The sequence below is a fragment of the Carettochelys insculpta genome, chromosome 1 (assembly GCF_033958435.1).
Source record: "Carettochelys insculpta isolate YL-2023 chromosome 1, ASM3395843v1, whole genome shotgun sequence".
In the NCBI taxonomy this organism is placed as follows: Eukaryota; Metazoa; Chordata; order Testudines; family Carettochelyidae; genus Carettochelys; species Carettochelys insculpta.
The window spans coordinates 173,189,575-173,207,160 of NC_134137.1; the positions used below are offsets into that span (position 1 = coordinate 173,189,575).

Consider the following 17,586-nt stretch of genomic DNA (forward strand, 5'->3'; position numbering starts at 1 on the left):
TGTGGTCTGTACAGGCCATGGATCTTTCAGGACTGGAGAGTCCTGGGGCTGGGAGGAGGAGGAGGCGGCGGCGGCCAGTTAGACCAGCATCAGGAGCCCAGGGTGGCTACAGCTGGAATGGTGGCAAGGGGGGCCAGCAGCAGCCAGTGAGCCTGGGCCTGGGAGCAGCAGTGAGATACCCTCTGCCCAGGGCTGGGAAGCCAGCAGCCCAGGCCAGGAAGTGGTGGCTTGCTGCAGCTCATTACCAGGGCCGAGCAGGATGGCACAGCCTGGGCCTCGGATGGGGCTGGGCAAGAAGCTGCAGCCTGGAGAAACCTTGACTGGGGAGAGGTGGCTGGAGCTGGCATCCAGGGAGGCAGGGGGAGTCGGGGAGCCACGGGCAACACTGGGGAGGGGAGTTCAGGAGCTGGAATACCAGCGGAGTCTCAAAACTGACCTCCTCTGGTCCAGCAAAAACACCTGATGTGGGATGGCTCATGTCTCCAGGGTGCCAAACCAGGGATGCTGAACCTGTACTAAGATGCTTCTTACTTATTCCTTGTTATACATACTTTGTTCTTTTACATGTATTTCCTGCTGGAAAGTTGGAAGTACTTCGCATTAAATCCTAAAAGAATGTGCTGAAGATATAACAACCTCGACACTAAAAGAAAACATTCAAGGTTAAAAGACCACTGGCTTCCCACACGGTACCTGACATATGAGATGTAGGACATCCATTGGAGGTACGCTGGAATAGTGTCAAAGCTGACAAAGAACCCTGAGAAAAGGAGAACTGGAATGGCTGTAACTGGACCCACAAATGTTGCCACCTGGAAAAAGGATGAAACAAATGATGCCTTCTCAGACAGCCAAAGAAATATTAAGGGGTGCTACTAATTTCTTTAATGCTGCTGGGAAAGGCGGTTTTCACTTCAGCAAATACTCTCTAAGGCCAGGAGTGAGCAAACTTTTTACCTTGGGCCCCTCTTTTCATCCCTGAAATTAGCCAGGGACCCACAGCCCAGAAGTGATGCACCAGGCTCCCTTGGCAATGGCAGCAGGGCCAGAAAGAGCCAAGGAGGCTGGTGGAGCCTCATTACCAAATAAATAATTTTGTTAGTGTTTAAGATGCTCCAGGAATGCTTGTTTTTTGTGATTACCTGTGTAAATGTTGACAAATAAAGAAACCTAAATGACAAGACTGGAGTTCAACTGAGTTCTTTGGGCACTAAGTGGAAGGGGCCTCAGGGGAGCCCCATAATAGTAGTGCTGTGACTTGGATCCTCTCATCTGGACCAGGTGGATACACCCCCATGTGTGAGAGGGCTGCAACCCGGCATTATGGGAAATGTCCTTGGTAGGGATTCCAGGTCTCGGTATGTGGAAGTTAGCGTTGAGCTGGAGAAATGGGTTAAACCTAAGGGTGGACATTATGGACACCCCAGAGAAGCAGTAGAGGGAAACTGGGACCCTGTGAGAAAGGAACTCCAGAGTGTGACCACATTGCCCTATGGCAAATATACGACATTGGTCTCTGGGGATGCAGGAGGTGCTCTCCCATGTCAGGGCTCCTCGGTGATGCACCGACGATGAGAGCACTGCACCTCCTGATGGGGAGGGCCGGGTTGCTGAGAACAGGGGCTGCTGCACTGGGGAATGGAGCAGCTGCCCATGGAGGAGCTTCCCTGCAGCAGGAGCTAGGTCCCCGAGTCTTGGGATGCCAGGGAACAAGGCAGCTGCCCCAGTAGGGGCTCCCTGGCAGTAGAGTGACTGACAGAAATGACAACCAAGCATAAGACAAGAGACATCTGAGGCTATCACCACTGACAGAGTGGAGTAGGAGCTGATTTCTCTGAACACTAGATCTTTGCTGTTTGAAGAGCCTGCCCTACCGCTTTCCCCAGCCCTCCCAGGGAGATCTTAAAACAGAAAAAACTCATGCTATTTCAAGAGCCCATCCCACCCATTCTCCAGCTTGAGGCCGGGGCGAAATAATCCCAACAGCTTCCTGCTGTTTCAGGGAGTCCCTCCACCACGCACATGCACTCCAGCCCTCCTGGGCAGCCCTTTAAAGTTAAGCAAAAGATCAACATAATTGCACTTTAAAAAAAAAAAAAAAAAGGAAAGAAAAGAAAAGAAAAAAGCGCCCAGACTTTCTCCAGGAAGCAGCCACAAGGGGCTGTCCCCTCACTTCTCTTACCCTGCCCCAGTTGCCTCTGCCAAAAGTGCCTCCAAGTGTGCTCAGGCTGGGAGACGCAGGTGAAATGGCTGAGACATGGGGCAGGGAGGCAAGCAGCCCTGCACAGGGCAGTGGAGCCAGAGGCTGCGGGGAGACACCGGAGGGCCCCTGGGGGGACAGCCAATTGTGCTGCACGTCCCTCTTTTGCAATTTCACGTGCCACCCCAGTTTGCACCCCCCTGCTCTAAGGCACAAATCCTCTGTCCTGTGTCACCCTGCCATGCTACCAAAGAGGCACAGCAGTGTAACTCCCTGCAACAAGCCCCACTTCTAGGCAGTAGTCCTGTTGACAGTGCTTCACCCTCTCTATGCAGAGGGCTTGGGTTCCAGATCTGTTCAGCGGTGACTCTGCCTTGCCTCCGGCACACTTCTGTTGGTATTTGGATGCCACTAGCGAGCACAGCTACAGGTCCCCAAGGTGCTCTACTCCCCTTTGTGCTACATAATCACATCAGTTCTGCTACTTATAGGACATAGTGCACTTGTGGATGAGTGAGGTAGAACATCCATTTGAAAAAGATGAGTAATCTGGCAACTGTACCGACGTGCTTAGGGAGGCTCATTCTTTCAAATGCTGTAACACCACTGATTTTTCACCGTTAGTTATTAATTCTCAAACAGCTGTAAAGATACCAAAAAGTGGTGAGAGAACCTCTTTGTGGTTTATTTGCAGGTGACTTGAAATTCAATAAGACGTACAAGAGAGGTCTGGTAACTTACAACAGCAACTCCTCTGGCAAGAAGGCATAAGTAGCTGTTCCCAGAGGACAAAGTTCTGGTGGGATCACAAAACAAAAATGAGAGTACCTGAAGTGATGTGGAAGCTGCACCTATCAGAAGACCCAATGACTGAGCCACCAGTGATGTCATTGTCCCCAGGGCGGCAAACAGGACAAATCGAAGCGCATCTGATGGCTGTGAAGTCATCCAATACACAATGCTGCAATAAGCTACAGGAAACATAATCTGAAGAAAGATACAGCTGTAGTCACTACATTATAGAGTCACATCAAAAGTGGTTCAGAATTGCTGTAAGCAATGTAAATACCTAGGAAATATTATATCCTACTTAATCCATCTCTCAATGCTGTACTCAAAAGGAGAGATATCACAACCTCCACATCTTGTTAGACATATCAGCTACATCTACACAAGACACCTCTGTTGACAGACATCACTGTTGGAAGAGGTTTCCCGGCAAAACTTCTGTTGACAGATTACATCTACACACAAAAGCAGATCTAAAGAGCAATCTGTTCTGTCGACACAGAGCAGCCAGACTACCCAGCCCTCTCTCAACAGAACAGCTGACCGGAAACTCTACAAATGGGGCTGTCCAGAGAACCTGAAGCCCTGTCTGTCAGCAAAAGGGCCCCCAGAGTCTCTACATGGCTGTTTTGTCAACAGAATACTGTCAAGAGAGATGTTATACCTGAATGGGGAGAGGTATGACATTGCTAGCGGATGTGCCAGATTTTGTCAAACTGTCAACAAAGCGCATTGTGTGTGTAGACGCTCCGTGGTTTTCCGGACAAAAGCCTGGTTTTGCCAGGAAAAGCCTCTCATGTAGCCCTCATCTCCTGCATACCACCCCAGGCTCAAAAAACAATGGCTGCTTGCTACCAGCCCCTTGTAGCCGCTAAGTACAAAAACAAATGAAAAGTTGCTGTCTTTACTTTATTTAGGACAACTCAGGTTAAAAGTTATCTTGATTTCTGTCCTGCCTATTATTCCTACGGGGGTTTTTGACTGAAGCCAAGAAACTCACACACTAAGACACAGGCACAGTTTTCAAACATGCTGGTATCCAAATGAGATTAAAATATTGATGAAATGCTAACATCTACTTCATTTCCAAGTGGATACAATAAAAACGCTCTGTGGTTTATTCTACAGTATATACCTGAAAAGGGACATCAGCCATGGTTTTAGCTAGGTAGTAGGCCTTCAGACTGTACCAGTAGTTCAGATGTTCTCTGAGGAATACTCCCATCTCAAGGGGAACTAGATAGCATAAAAATGAGTAAGCTGGTTATTTACACTGTTAGGGCGTGACGTTATTGTACATAACAATACCCTACATGTCTGTAAATCTGACATGCTTGAGTGCAATCCAGCAGTGTGTCTGGAATTCCAAAACAACTGTCAGACCAGCAACATGATGAACCATATCTCTTGAGGCACAAGAGGCAAGTCTGGAGAGCAGTTCATTGTCCACACAGCTGGCAGGCTGCTCAGATGATGTGGCTCTACCCTTCAGAAGCTTTGAGAAACAAAAACTATTTTGTTCAAAGTGACAAGTCTTCTCTTATTGTCTTGTGGAAATCTAAGCTGACAGCCTACAATATAAAATCTTGTAGGCTTTGCAAGCCCCTCATTTATTTATGGTGACAACCCTGTAGTTAAAGAATGACAAATTAAAAAGCTTGGAGGTGTCACCCAGTCCCGAGGCAGACACACTGTATGCATGTGACCCAGGGTCACATCACTGGCGTCCTCGGAACATGGCAAATTCCAGATCAGAGCTGGAAATTTCTCTCTATCCGGTGCAATTAGTCCTTGAGCTGAAGGAGTGTAAAGTATTAGACTAAATTTTAATTAAGAATGAAGTCAAAAGGATTGACTTGAAATAAGCCCATTCAGAACACTGCTTGCTTCATTTAATTGCAAAAGCGATTTTTTTTTTTTTTTTTAAATAGAAAATACAGTACTCACATGTAAGGACAGTTGGCATGAGAGCAGCAAACATAAGGAACAACATGGAAAAGAAGAGGAAGCCAGAGTTGCTTAAGACTTTCTTAGCTTCATTTCCAATCCCTAAATACAACAAGCCTATGAGAAGTCCAATGCCAATGTGTGATGTGATCCGCAAATGCGTAAGGACCTACGAGCAAGGAAAAGTAGTGTTTCTGATCACCATGTATGGATCAAAAGCTGCTGCACCACCCGTAGAAATAAAGTAATACAGCCTGTACAAAATCTCAAATTATATCCTAAAAGTAACTACTTAGAAATGGGAACTTTCTGCTGATGAATTGGGCTTCAGATAAACAGTGCTAGATGAATGGAATTCCTAGATGAATGCCTGCCAGTCAGGCATAAGGACCAACGGAAAACAGTCTTTTGCTCTCCAGGCAAAAGGCTGTAAATGAGGATGTCCCAGAATAGTGTCTGGCAATCTCAGGGTAGCCACTGGCATACTTCCTCAAGAGATGTGGGACCTTTTCTCTGCCTAAAACGTAGCTGAATCATAACAGAAAAGGCATTGAAAGAATCACGCGAGGTATTTTAATTTTATATTAATAAAAAAAATGTATCTGACATTGATTAGATCTTGGTAGCCTCCCTAACTCCGGGCCTGTCTACACAACCTCCCTACTTCCTCGGGAGGATGGTAAGTAGGGTGTCGGGAGGTTATTGATGAAGTGCTGCACTGCATAGGCAGCACTTCATTAAGCTAATTCTCCCCCGCAGCAACTTCAAAGTGTTAAACTTCGAAGTGCCGGCTCACATGTTGCTGCAGCTCACCCGCCGGTACTTCGAAGTGCCTCGGCAACTTCAAAGTCCCTTTACTCCTTCAAATGCAAAGTAAAGGGACTTTGAAGTTGCCGAGGCACTTCGAAGTACGGGCGGGTGAGCCGCGGCAACACGTGAGCCGGCACTTCGAAGTTGCCACCGGGGAACGGGAAAGGAAGAGCGATTTCAAAGGGGAGCACCACATTTGATTTACTTTCGAAAGAGTGCTTTTGGTGTATAGACACGCCGTGGGATCCTTCGAAAGAGCCCCCTTCTTTTGAAAAATCTTTCGAAGGAACTTGCTCGTGTAGACGCAGCTTAAGAGTAACTGCAGTGTCTTAACTAAAGATTTTAATTTACCTTAATGAACTATTGGGAAGTTTGACCAGTGGGGGGCAATGTCCTGGGGCTGGCACATGTGGAAATACAGTCTGCACCATTTCAAAGGGTGGTGAAACACCTAATCCAGCATAGTCCTTTCGAGCCATAAAAGGAACTCAAGCTGAGTGACCTGAGAATTGTCTCAGAGTTTCCCTCCGGCCGTGCAGGTTCCATAGACCCAAACATACACACAAACACACTGTGACCTCATCTCCCTCAGTGGCCACCTACATTTGAAAAAAGGCCAATTTAGCCCAATCCTCCCTTTATGACACTGCAATTAACAACGGCCTACTTCTCCAGTGCCTCACAGTTTATGGAATCATTTACAACAATGCAATTTTGCATTCACTTTGCATTGGTTTAATGACTTCATGAGATATAGAGTAGCAGAGAATCAAGACCTGGATAGGATTTTTCAGATATTTCTCTTCTATAGACAGCAGTGAAAAAACTTGTGGTTCCCCACTCTGGTACTACAAATACTGAAACTCAACACACAGCCTCAGTTTTACAGTTCTGTGCCAATCGGCAGGCACACAAGGTGGATGCAGGACCTTATTTCAGGACATTGCATCATCATCATCAAAAAGTGCCCTTGGCTACCAGAGTAAAATGCAGTCTTACCGAATCTCTCATGATGGTGAGAAAAGTTCTTTTAAAGAGGATGCAGAACTGGGTGAGGCAGCTGGCGGAGAAGCTGTGACAGCCTTCTGTAGAGGAAGAATCCTGAAGGGAGGGACAACACAAACTAACTTCCTTGCAAATTCTTATTGACTTTTCACGAACAATTCCCTGCTCTATGCTGCAGAGCATACGCTGCTCTCCTCTACTTAATTAAGATTTAGAGTGTTTCTCTCAACCTCCCTCCCTTTCAGCGCTTTGCATGGAGTTACCTCTTCCGAGGGTCTGTGCCATAAGAAGGGGTTCAATTCATTCTCACCACTGGTATCTCTCTTGAAGTCTGTGCTGCATATTCCCTCACATGCAGCTCTTACCAGCCGACTGTTCTGGTCCCCGTATTCACCAGAGGCAACCTCCATCACTGCAGAGAGCAATTAGAGGAGATTAACTCATTCTACACCAGGCATGAGTTACAAGCTTATTGGGGCCTCAATGGTGCAACCCTGAAGTCAACGAGAGCTTTTGCCGAGATTTCAATGGAAACAGAAGCAAGCCTGAAATGCATAGTATCTGTATGTAAAAAGCCTATTTTTTTCTGCTGCTAATACTTGTTAAATAAAACATTTTAAAGGAAATATAGTGAATATGTGTCTGTTCTAATACCCATTATATGATTGCAGACCTGTTTCTTATGGTCACTTCTTCTGCTTTGAAATATTTAGCTGTTATTATGGAATAGTGAAGTACTGTTGTCACACAGGCTGTGGCGTTTCAGTAAAACCCTGGTGCCATACCTACACTATCAAGTTTTCAGAAAATCAGGTCTGTTTTGAAAGAACACGCAGAGCGTCCACACACAAAAAGCGCTCTTTCTATCTGAAATTGAAAGAATGTGGCTCTTCTTCAAGACACCCTCTTCTGCTCCCGGATCAGGATGAGCACCTCCTTTCAAAAGCTTCTTTCAAAAAAAAGTCTGTGGATGGTCCCCAGGCCTTTTCTTTCCCCCCCAAATGAGGAGTCTTCATGGCACTGGGTTTTTCGATCCCTGGCCCATTCCTTCAAAAGATGCTCTCTATCGAAAGAGCAGATCGATCTTTCGATCTACTTTCTTGCTTGTGGACGTGCTCTTTCAAAACAAGTTTTTTCGGACGAGATCTTCCAGAAGATCATCTTTCAAAAGATCGCTGTATTGTAGACAGGACTTGGAAGTTTATAGCTGACACACATTCTGTCTTTCATCTGCCATGCTGTAGTTTGCATTCCAATCAGAAAAAGTCTCTAATCAGTACCACCACCAGATGGCATTCAAATGATCTACCAAAACCAGGGGACTCATTCTACACTGACATGGTGAAAATATGGGAACAAAAAAGCCAGTAAAAACCATCACTACTCCTATTCCATTCAAAAGAAAAAATAAAAAGCAAAATAAGCAAAGTGGAAAAGCTATGCAATTTTCCTTACCAAAATCTGCTGGATTGTGGTAGGTTGGGCAGTTTAAACCCAAATCTCTCAAGTAAGGGACAAGGTTCAACACCTTCCCACGGTAGATACATTGTCCTTGACTTAAAACATACAGCTGAAAAATGAGAGAAAGTGAGAAGCCATCAGAACCTTTGAACATGCATACCTGTTTCCTGAATAACAGCACATGGCGTAGTCAATTACTGGTTGCCTCATTTGGTAGAAAACAATGGAGTGAAGAGTCTTCTCAACACTGAACGTGGAACTATAATTCATGGAAAATCTGCAGAATATTAGAGATGTTCAAGAGCTGAACTCCATTGAACAACCCCCTCTTGGATTGCATTGTACTAATATAGAAACATTATCATTCACCCCTTATATATTGGTTGCAAACTAGGCTGGAAATGGCATGATTGTGCCATTGTATACCCGTAAATTATTCATGTTTTTGGTTTGAAGATGAGACTGGCAAATCCAGGGGCAATGGGAGGACAGAAGGAGAAGAAGAAAGAGCAGTAAGAAATAGCTTCATTAGTCTTATCTACCAAGACTAAATTCATTGAAAGAGCAGCAGTCTTCAAGAGCTTATTCAACTAATGTAAAGTGGGTTTTCTCTAAGCTCTCACAACTCTAATTTAAATGGCACAAGATTACAGTAAATTTCAATCTAATCTACACACAAACAGACCATGTCCTGCCATCAGTTTGAACAAAGATTTCCAACAGACTTCATTTTTGTTTTATTATTTTCATATGAACCAAAAAAGAGGCAATCTCAAGTAACTCCATCAAAAATTAATGGACTTTTCTGAAGTTACACCAGAGTAACTGTGATGAGACTTTACAGCCCTTAACAGTAACACACTCATACTAAGACTAGAACTACACTAGGGTAGAAAGTTAATTTCCAGTAGCAATGGTGTGGAGTTACAGGGGTTGATGGCTGACACCAGAGAGGTCAATTTTGCAACATCTATATCAGACACACAAAATCAAATGCTGGAAGATTGGATGTGGGAAGATCAGTCTACCGATAAATGTAGATGCACCCTAATTCTCATTTACTATAACACATACATAAATGACAGGAAAGGACCTGAAATTCATAAGTGTGACAATCATGACTTCTAAAATTTACCACCCAGATTCTTTTAATAGAATATAATCTGCTATGTATTCTAGAAAGTTTATCTGTTTGATCAAGGACTCCTCCTAAACAGAAACGCCATGTCTACACTACAGTGATCTTTCGAAAGAAGTTCTTCCAGATGATCTCTTCTGAAAAAAAAATTTTGAAAGTGTGCATCCACACAGAAAAAGAAAAGGCGGATTGAAAGATTAATCTGCTCTTTTGACAGAACACATCCACACGGCCCTTGCTCTTTTGAAAAACAGGCCAAAGATTGAAAAATCTGGCTCCATGAGGACTGCTCTTTGGGAAAAAGAGCATGTCTCTACAAGTTTTCCAGAGGAAGAACTAAGTTTTTTTGATTTCGGATTGAAAGAACACATTTGTGCACACTCCTTTCGAAAAATCAGGCCCATTTTCGAAAGAACACAGAAGCCAAATGTGGTATACAAATTCCTCTTTTATCGTAAACTAAAAGAAACATGAGGTTTTGGTTGCCCCAAGAACACAGAATGTGCCTAGAATGAGATCGCTTCTTATAACACCAAACAGAAGAGAGACAAAATCACCATATCATGTACAGTTCTCAAAATTAACATAATTGAGCAAGTGTTGAAAGAGACTAAACCCAGGTAAGCCAGAAATAGGCTGAACTTGGAATAGGATTGCTTCTCTATAAACCTTGCAAAACAGAGAGAAAGAAAAATTTGGAGTAGCGCTCTGTTTTGGCACAGCTAAATCAATGCTTAAGGTTTGAAAACCAGAAAAAAAAATGTTATTGGAAACTAAACTGAATGTAACCCTTTTTTGTTTAAGCAAAGCAAATGATAAGAGTTTATAAGGATGAAGAAAAAATATTTCAATTTACTACTAGAAACTTACCCAGGAAAAGGGGTAATTAAAATCTAAGAAATCCAAGAAATCGAAAATATAAAATTAATTTCATAAAAGTAAATGTATTTTTGGATAACACAATCATTTAAATAAAACCTGTACATTTTCCTTTTACTTAAAAAAATTGAGTGAAGGACCTGAGCCATACCAAGTGTATTTTGTTCTATTTGGGAAGGAAAAAGTATATATTAAATTAATATGAATTAAATTATATATTATTAATATATGTTATAATAGAAATGGGAAGGGAAAAATTAAAATTGAAAATCATTGTTCAAACCTACCACTGATTTTTAGACATGACCCATGATTTTGTATTATCCCCAGCTTTCACAAATTACAGATAGAACACGTTCAAACAAATATGTAAAGAGAGTAATTTTTGAAGGATACCTGATCAAATAACTCAAACAGTTTGGCACTTGGTTGATGAATAGTGCAGATGATGGACCTGCCACCCTGCGCTAACGCCTTCATGAGAGAGACAACCTGAAAACAAGATGCACTGTCCAGGCCACTGTAAATAAAGGCAAAAAAAAAAAAAAAAAAGTTATCTATTGGGTCTGTGGTTTCATATCCAACTGTTCAAAATAATCTTATTTCCCTATACCATACAACATTTCTGTGCTCTTATTTCCCACTACCCAGTCTTCTTCCTTTACCAGCCATGCATCATAATTAATATGGAAGTTTCTCAGCACTACCTTACTCAGTTTTCATATTCTATGTTTGTGGGTTCTGATTAATGATGCTCCCAAATCCATCAAATTAAGGGCCAAACTCTATTCTCCGAGAGACACCTGTGGTCTGACTAACTTAAGGCTGTCTTGAGTATCTAGCTGAGGGCAGAAAATGATCCCAAATGTATTACACTAAAATATGCAGTTATCAAAACCATTTAAAGTAACTAGCTATCTTCACTTAAAGGGAAGCTATGCATTTTAATCTGAAGATTTTTTTCTCTCTTCTGGGATATCCCCTAGGATTTCTTTCAGTCTGCCCGCTTTATACTGTTTCCCTAACCACCTTTAATGGTCCCATGTCATGTCAGATTACAAAGGTAACCCGATACTCTACTTGGTGAGCCTATACAAATTATTTCCTTGTGCCTGCATTGCTCTGTAGTTTTATGCAGGTGTAACTCAGTTGCTTCCTACAGTATTACGACAGTGTAAAACTGAGTAACACAGAGGCAAATCAAGCTCTTTAAAATTAATATTAAAAAACTGCAACTTTTCCTGATGCAAATATTTTAAGTAAAATGCACCAGAAGCATCTGCTAACAAGGAAAGGTGAAAGTAGCCACCATGACACTCCATAATATGATACAGCATGTAATCTATTGCCTATATTTCAAAGGAAAGTCTAGATTTTCTTCTGTTTCAGCCATTCTGAGATGCTAACAAGGGCTAGGCCAGTCCATGGTACTTCTCTAGAACATGCAAGAGGAACTCTCAGAGGTAGGCACCTGAGTCCCATTTAAATCAATGGGAATTAGATGCCCAAACATTTGGTCTTGATTTACCTGGTAGGTTCATCAAAAAACATAACTGGTGGGTTGTTCACCAATTCCAAAGCAATGGCAAGACGCTTCCTCTGGCCCCCAGAAAGACTTCCAGTTCTTGTATTGGCACATGTCAGCAAACCCAGAGCAGTCAAGATCTCCTTTACCTGGGGACAGGATCAACACAACATGGGTTCATTTAAATTGTTACAGATTAAGCCTCTCTAGTCTGGCACACTCTCGTCCAGCAACATCCATAATCCGGCATTAGTTAGTGGGACCACCACTTATCATGGGTGTGGTCAAGTTTCCCATGGTCCCATAAAGTTTGTTTACAGTCACCAGTCCTGGATCTCAGTGTTCTGTGCTGTTATTTAGCTGTAATTTACCCTTAACTTGTCCTCTAAGAGCCCAGTAAGCAGTGGAAGTGTTGTTAATGCTGCTAGATAATATTGACCTCTCACGATCCCCCAAATTCTCTGGTTCGGCACCAGTCAGCTCCCGAGGGTGCCAGACTAGGGAGGTTCAACCTCTACCACCAAAAAACCCCCCATCTTTTAGCATAATCACTGATTTTTCTATAAAGGACAAAAACAAATCAATTGAACCAATGTTATCTTTCAAATTGACTCATTATAACTTCAGAGGAGTTGGATTTTTATGTGTATTAAATTAGCAGAGTTCACCAGAGTCTCAGAAGGGTAACCATGTTAGTCTGTTGCTTCACAAACATGCAGTCCTGTGTCATCTTAGAGACTAAAAACTTTATTAGGTCATGAGATTGATGAAAATGAAGAGGATTTATTTACATAGGGTTTACATAGCTGGGGTGGGGGAGGGGAGGAGAGGGGAAGTTACCTGTCACTACTAAGACCAGTTAATGAAGCAAATCAAGCAGGATGTGTCTCATTCCTGTAAATATCAAAAGTGGTGAAATTGCTTCTGCAATGCATAAGATAGCTGAGATCTCTGTTCAGGCCAAGGTTAAAGGTTTCAAATTTGCAAATGAATTCCAGTTCAGATGTCTCCCTCTTTAAATTTCGAAGTAAAATGCTTTTGTAGAAGAACGACTACTTTTAAATCCATTATCAAATGTCCAGGGAATAGTACAATTAAGTAGTAGAAATCAGTAACTTCTCCAGTTTTATTACTTACTTTGGTCTAATAGCTCCATCCCTCAAGGCCTCCATTTTAAGAGTAGCCACTGTTTTTGGTGCCTCCACTTTTCTTGGGGACCAGTTTGGAGCACCTAGAGCTTGATCTTTGCAGACATTATGAGGAGGGTCTCACACAGGACTTTACACAAGTCACAGACTCTTATAGGACATAGTGACCGTGTCTACACGTGCCCCAAACTTTGAAATGGCCACGCAAATGGCCATTTCGAAGTTAACTAATGAAGCGCTGAAATGCATATTCAGCGCTTCATTAGAATGCGGGCTGCCGCGGCACTTCGAAATTGACGCGCCTCGCGTGTCGCCCAGACAGGGCTCCTTTTCGAAAGGACTCTGGCTGCTTTGAAGTCCCCTTATTCCTATGAGCTCATAGGAATAAGAGGACTTCGAAGTAGGTAGGGTCCTTTTGAAAAGGAGCCCCGTCTGGGCGAGACGCGCGGCGGCAAGGCACGTCAATTTCGAAGTGCCGCAGCAACCCGCATTCTAATGAAGCGCTGAATATGCATTTCAGCGCTTCATTAGTAAACTTCGAAATGGCCATTTCAAAGTTTGGGGCACGTGTAGATGTAGCCAGTCTGTCCCAGTTCCTTTTGGAGCAAGAGAAGAAAAATACTGCCTGCCATATTTTTTCTTCCCTGTCCGTGACCGGGCCTGGTTCTGCTGTCTTCACTCATGTGAGTATTTCAATGATTTTAATGGGGCCATTACATAAACAAGGCCCATACTCTTCATATTATAATTTATAATGCCCCAAAAGACCAGTTATGAGGCTGTGACATTTACACCACAGAGAAGTGAAGTTTGCTGCTTTACTCAAGCTACTATTTTCTTGGTTGGAAATGAGGTACTTTGTTGAAAAATAACAGTGAGAAGTACGTAAGGGCCTGATCCTGAAAGGTGTTGAGCCCTTGCAGCTACCACTGTGTTGTTGATTCCTGGTGACTTCAGTGGAAACCTGCAGGTATTCAGCTTTCTGGATTACATACTGTGAGAACAATGAAACACTTAAAAATAATACTCTTGAAGCTAACAATCCAAGGCCACTCAGCAAGTCAACAAAAAGGTGAGAGAGTGGGTGGAGGCCTCAGCTTTATTCTGTTTTCACGTAGTATTACCATGTGGAAAAGGTTGTGATCACAGAATCAAAGCGAGGGGATAGGTGGAGAGGTTATATCTACCATTTCTGACTTCTCCCAAACACCATTTAAAACAAGCAACAATATTTGGGCCCAGTCAAATTTGTCAAAAAACTGAAAACTTGATGATAGAAGTTATTATTATTATTATTGATTAAATATTTACATGGCAGCAAGGTTATTAATAGTGTATGATTTGTACTGCAGTAGAGCATGACTCCACTCACAATCAGGCCCCACACTGTGCTCCATGTGGTATAAATCTGCAAGTGACAGTCCCTTCCCTGAGAAGTTTGAGTGTAAACTACACTGGGAATCTGAAGAAGTGCATTGGCTTGTTTGGGTTTAATGTTTGCTCTAAATTTCTCACCTCGCATCCCCTGAGGTAAGACTTTTAGCCTCAATATACAGAGCACAGTAAAAACATCTGTATCTCAGCAGTGATAAAACAAAACATTTTTCATTTGAAATCTGGGAAGCATCCTGTTAAGCTAATAAAGGAAGTTTATTTGAGTCAAGCTTCCATTCCCTTGTGTGTGTGTGTGTGTGTGTGTGTGTGTGTGTGTGTGTGTGTGTGTGTGTGTGTGTGTGTGTGTGTGTGTGTGTCTCTCTCTCTCTCTCTCTCTCTCTCTGAAGAGCCCCTCATGTTTTATGCAGATTTTCTGGGATACTCACTCACAGGATGAATACAAACACTCCAGAAAGGAACAAATGCCAGCCTCTGGGACAACCTCAAACCCTATTGCATTTCTAAAGGTTTCATATAGCTTTTGGTGTCCCCACTGCATGCATGATTAAGTCAGAAAAAAATGGAAATGTAATACAAATCTCTGAATACTTCAGGAAGGGCATATAGTGATTACCACAGGGGCCAGAAAGGGTTTTGCCATCTCTCATCTATGAGCAGAACAGCCACAGCTAATCCTGCAGGAAGAGGCAAAGAGGGAGGAAGCCTCTGAGGTTCTCAGGTAGAATTTCTCTCAGGTCATGAACTCACAACAGGCCATGAAGCACCCACAAACCCTGGCAGATCCCCCCCAGGGATCTCTCTGTGTGAAATCAGATGGGCCACCCCAACAGGATGCATCTGACCTCACCCCATGCATCCAGGTAGCGTGGTTCAAAGCACTCCAGCACGTGCCCCAATATACCACAGAAAAGGGAATATAGCTGTTGGCTGCAGTACCCTTTCAGTCTAATCTCGGGGGCAGGGGGGGGGGCTGGAAGGAAGAAGATACATGTCCGTCCCCCTCCAGCTACACCACCAGCCACATCCCCATTAGCCTCAACCCCCTTTTCTTGTACGGATTTCTGTACCACAACATGACCTCAGCGGGTCCCACTAATGTGGATTGTGCCTCACAGGTGGCTGATCCCACCGCCGCCTTCACATTTCCATACAGATTAGGTGAGAGGTGTAAATGGAAGATCCCCTGAGTGCATGGATCTGGGGAACACAACATGGCCCCTCAGCATTTACACTAGGGTAATGGAAACTAAAATCTGACACTTCCTCCATTAAGTAACAGTAACCCCCAAAATCAGGAACACAGCACGTCTTGAACTCACACGAAGAAAACCCAGGAAAAATTTTGCTGCATCCACACTAGAACTGGTGATATTTTCCATTTAAACACACTTCAAAGATGCAGCTGCATTGGCCAGTTAAACTCAGGCCTTTCATTATTATTGCTCTAACCCTGCACAGGCACTAAAACATAAGGGTCCTAATTTTGAAAACTTTCCTCAGCTTTTCTGAGTCCTAACTCAACCTCCAACCCCCACCGGCTATAACGGAAAAGGATTTAATACAAAACAAGTCAGGTCCTGAGGACTGCGTCCAAACTGTCCACATACTCTGGGACCCGATTCTCAGGTGCACTACAGTAATGCCGACGGTAGTGCTAAAGCTGCATCCTGGGTGGTCTGTGGACACCGACTGAGCTGCTCGTATCAGGACAAAGGTCAGAGACCAATCCGGCACCAGGACAGGTCAAAAATCACAGAGTCCATCACCCATTCAGGAGAATGAAGGGAGGACTGGGGGCAGGCAGAGCTAGGGTCTTTCACATGGTCTTCAATGCTCTTAAGTCAGGGACAATAAATGAAGGTTAGGCTCAGGAGCTCAGGCTAGGTTGAGAGCAGGGAATCAAAGAGTTGTAGCAATGGGGAAATCTAGGGCAGAAGCACACCAGAGGTTTGCACCACTCAGAAAACTCACAGAAGTGGCTTCATGATTTACATGGGGAGTGCCAGCCAAGCAAACAGAAATCAGAGTGGGATTACCGGCAAGGTTTAGCCTCTTAATTCCTCCCAGCAGCAGCCCAACCTAGGCTCCTGGTGGCAATGAGAAAAAAAAAAAAAAAAAAAAAAAAAAAGCACGCTGAAGATTCCAGTTCTAGGCCTGTAGGTTCTTCCCAGTTGCAATAATACAAATAGGCCAGTTCTCATACATCCCACTGATTTCAGTTAGAGTTTTGCCTCCGTATACCCTGTAGGACTCATTCCATGATGCCACATATAGAACATGCTGAATTACTGAAGTAAGTATTTTAGACTTCTATTGCTCCTCTGGAATGAGGATCTCAGAGCATTTGACAAGGACTGTGAAGTATTACTGCCCTTATCTTGAATGTGATAACTGAGACACAGACTTGCTCAAAGTAATACAGCTAATCAAATACAGGGCTAGGAAAAGAACCCCGTTCTCTTGACATACAGTCACTGGTTTAATTACAGGAACACACTGTTATACAAGTCCCACTAGCCCCAGTATTGCCCCCATCCCACTGAGGCTTATATTAAAGCACAGAAAAATGTCTTACTTGTCAGTGTCATATTATGCAAAAATAACCTTACCTAAGTTAAAAAAATTTTAGAAAAAAATTGATTTAATATTCTGCTTCTCATAAATCTCTCAAAACATTACACTGTCTTGCTATCATTAATGCTGGGACTTATTTTTAGCTTGAGTTGTCATCTTCCCCTTCCCAATCACATTCAGTCTTAGAACATCTATGCAGCAGTGAGTAGGTCTTTTATCACATGGCTGGGAATGCTGCTGTAACCCCGCCCACCCACACAGCAGCTACGCGCCTGAGCTACAAGTCTGCCTAGGAACACAGGCATGCACACCCACATTTTCAAAGGAGCCATTTTCCAATTTTGTTATTTTAACTGAGTTAGCTTAACACATATGAGAAATCCCATAAAGATGCAGGCTACCATGTCTGAAGCCATATTGACTGGCTGTCTTTTAAGCTCAGTCTCACCTCGAGGCCACGCACCAGCAAACTAACACAGCTTCAGATGTGTTCACGTGCACCTTTATGGAATTCTTTAATTGGGTAAACTTATCTAAATTAACCTGATTGAAAAATATGCTCTTTCTGGCCAGGAAGATATACCCAAGGACTTATGTGTGCAGTACCTTAGAATCACAGAACGCTAGGACTGGAAGGGACCTTGAGAGGTCATCAAGTCCAGCCCCCTGCCCTCATGGCAGGACCAAGTACTGTCTAGACAATCCCTGACAGACA

General features: G+C 43.3%; 1 protein-coding gene across 2 annotated transcripts in view; it reads right to left on the reverse strand.

The window, feature by feature from the left end:
- ABCG1 (ATP binding cassette subfamily G member 1) overlaps nt 1-17,586 on the reverse strand; it is an 83,085-nt gene that overhangs the window by 10,066 nt on the left and 55,433 nt on the right. Inside the window, exons 6-14 of one of the 2 annotated variants that reach the window (XM_074995664.1) lie at nt 11,758-11,903; nt 10,626-10,749; nt 8,207-8,321; nt 7,015-7,163; nt 6,746-6,847; nt 4,937-5,105; nt 4,125-4,225; nt 3,029-3,187; nt 694-812 (exon numbers count right to left, since the gene is read on the reverse strand). In XM_074995664.1, the coding sequence (XP_074851765.1) occupies nt 694-812; nt 3,029-3,187; nt 4,125-4,225; nt 4,937-5,105; nt 6,746-6,847; nt 7,015-7,163; nt 8,207-8,321; nt 10,626-10,749; nt 11,758-11,903 (1,184 nt within the window). The remainder of the gene's footprint in view (nt 1-693; nt 813-3,028; nt 3,188-4,124; nt 4,226-4,936; nt 5,106-6,745; nt 6,848-7,014; nt 7,164-8,206; nt 8,322-10,625; nt 10,750-11,757; nt 11,904-17,586) is intronic. The other variant, XM_074995673.1, reaches the window with a different exon arrangement.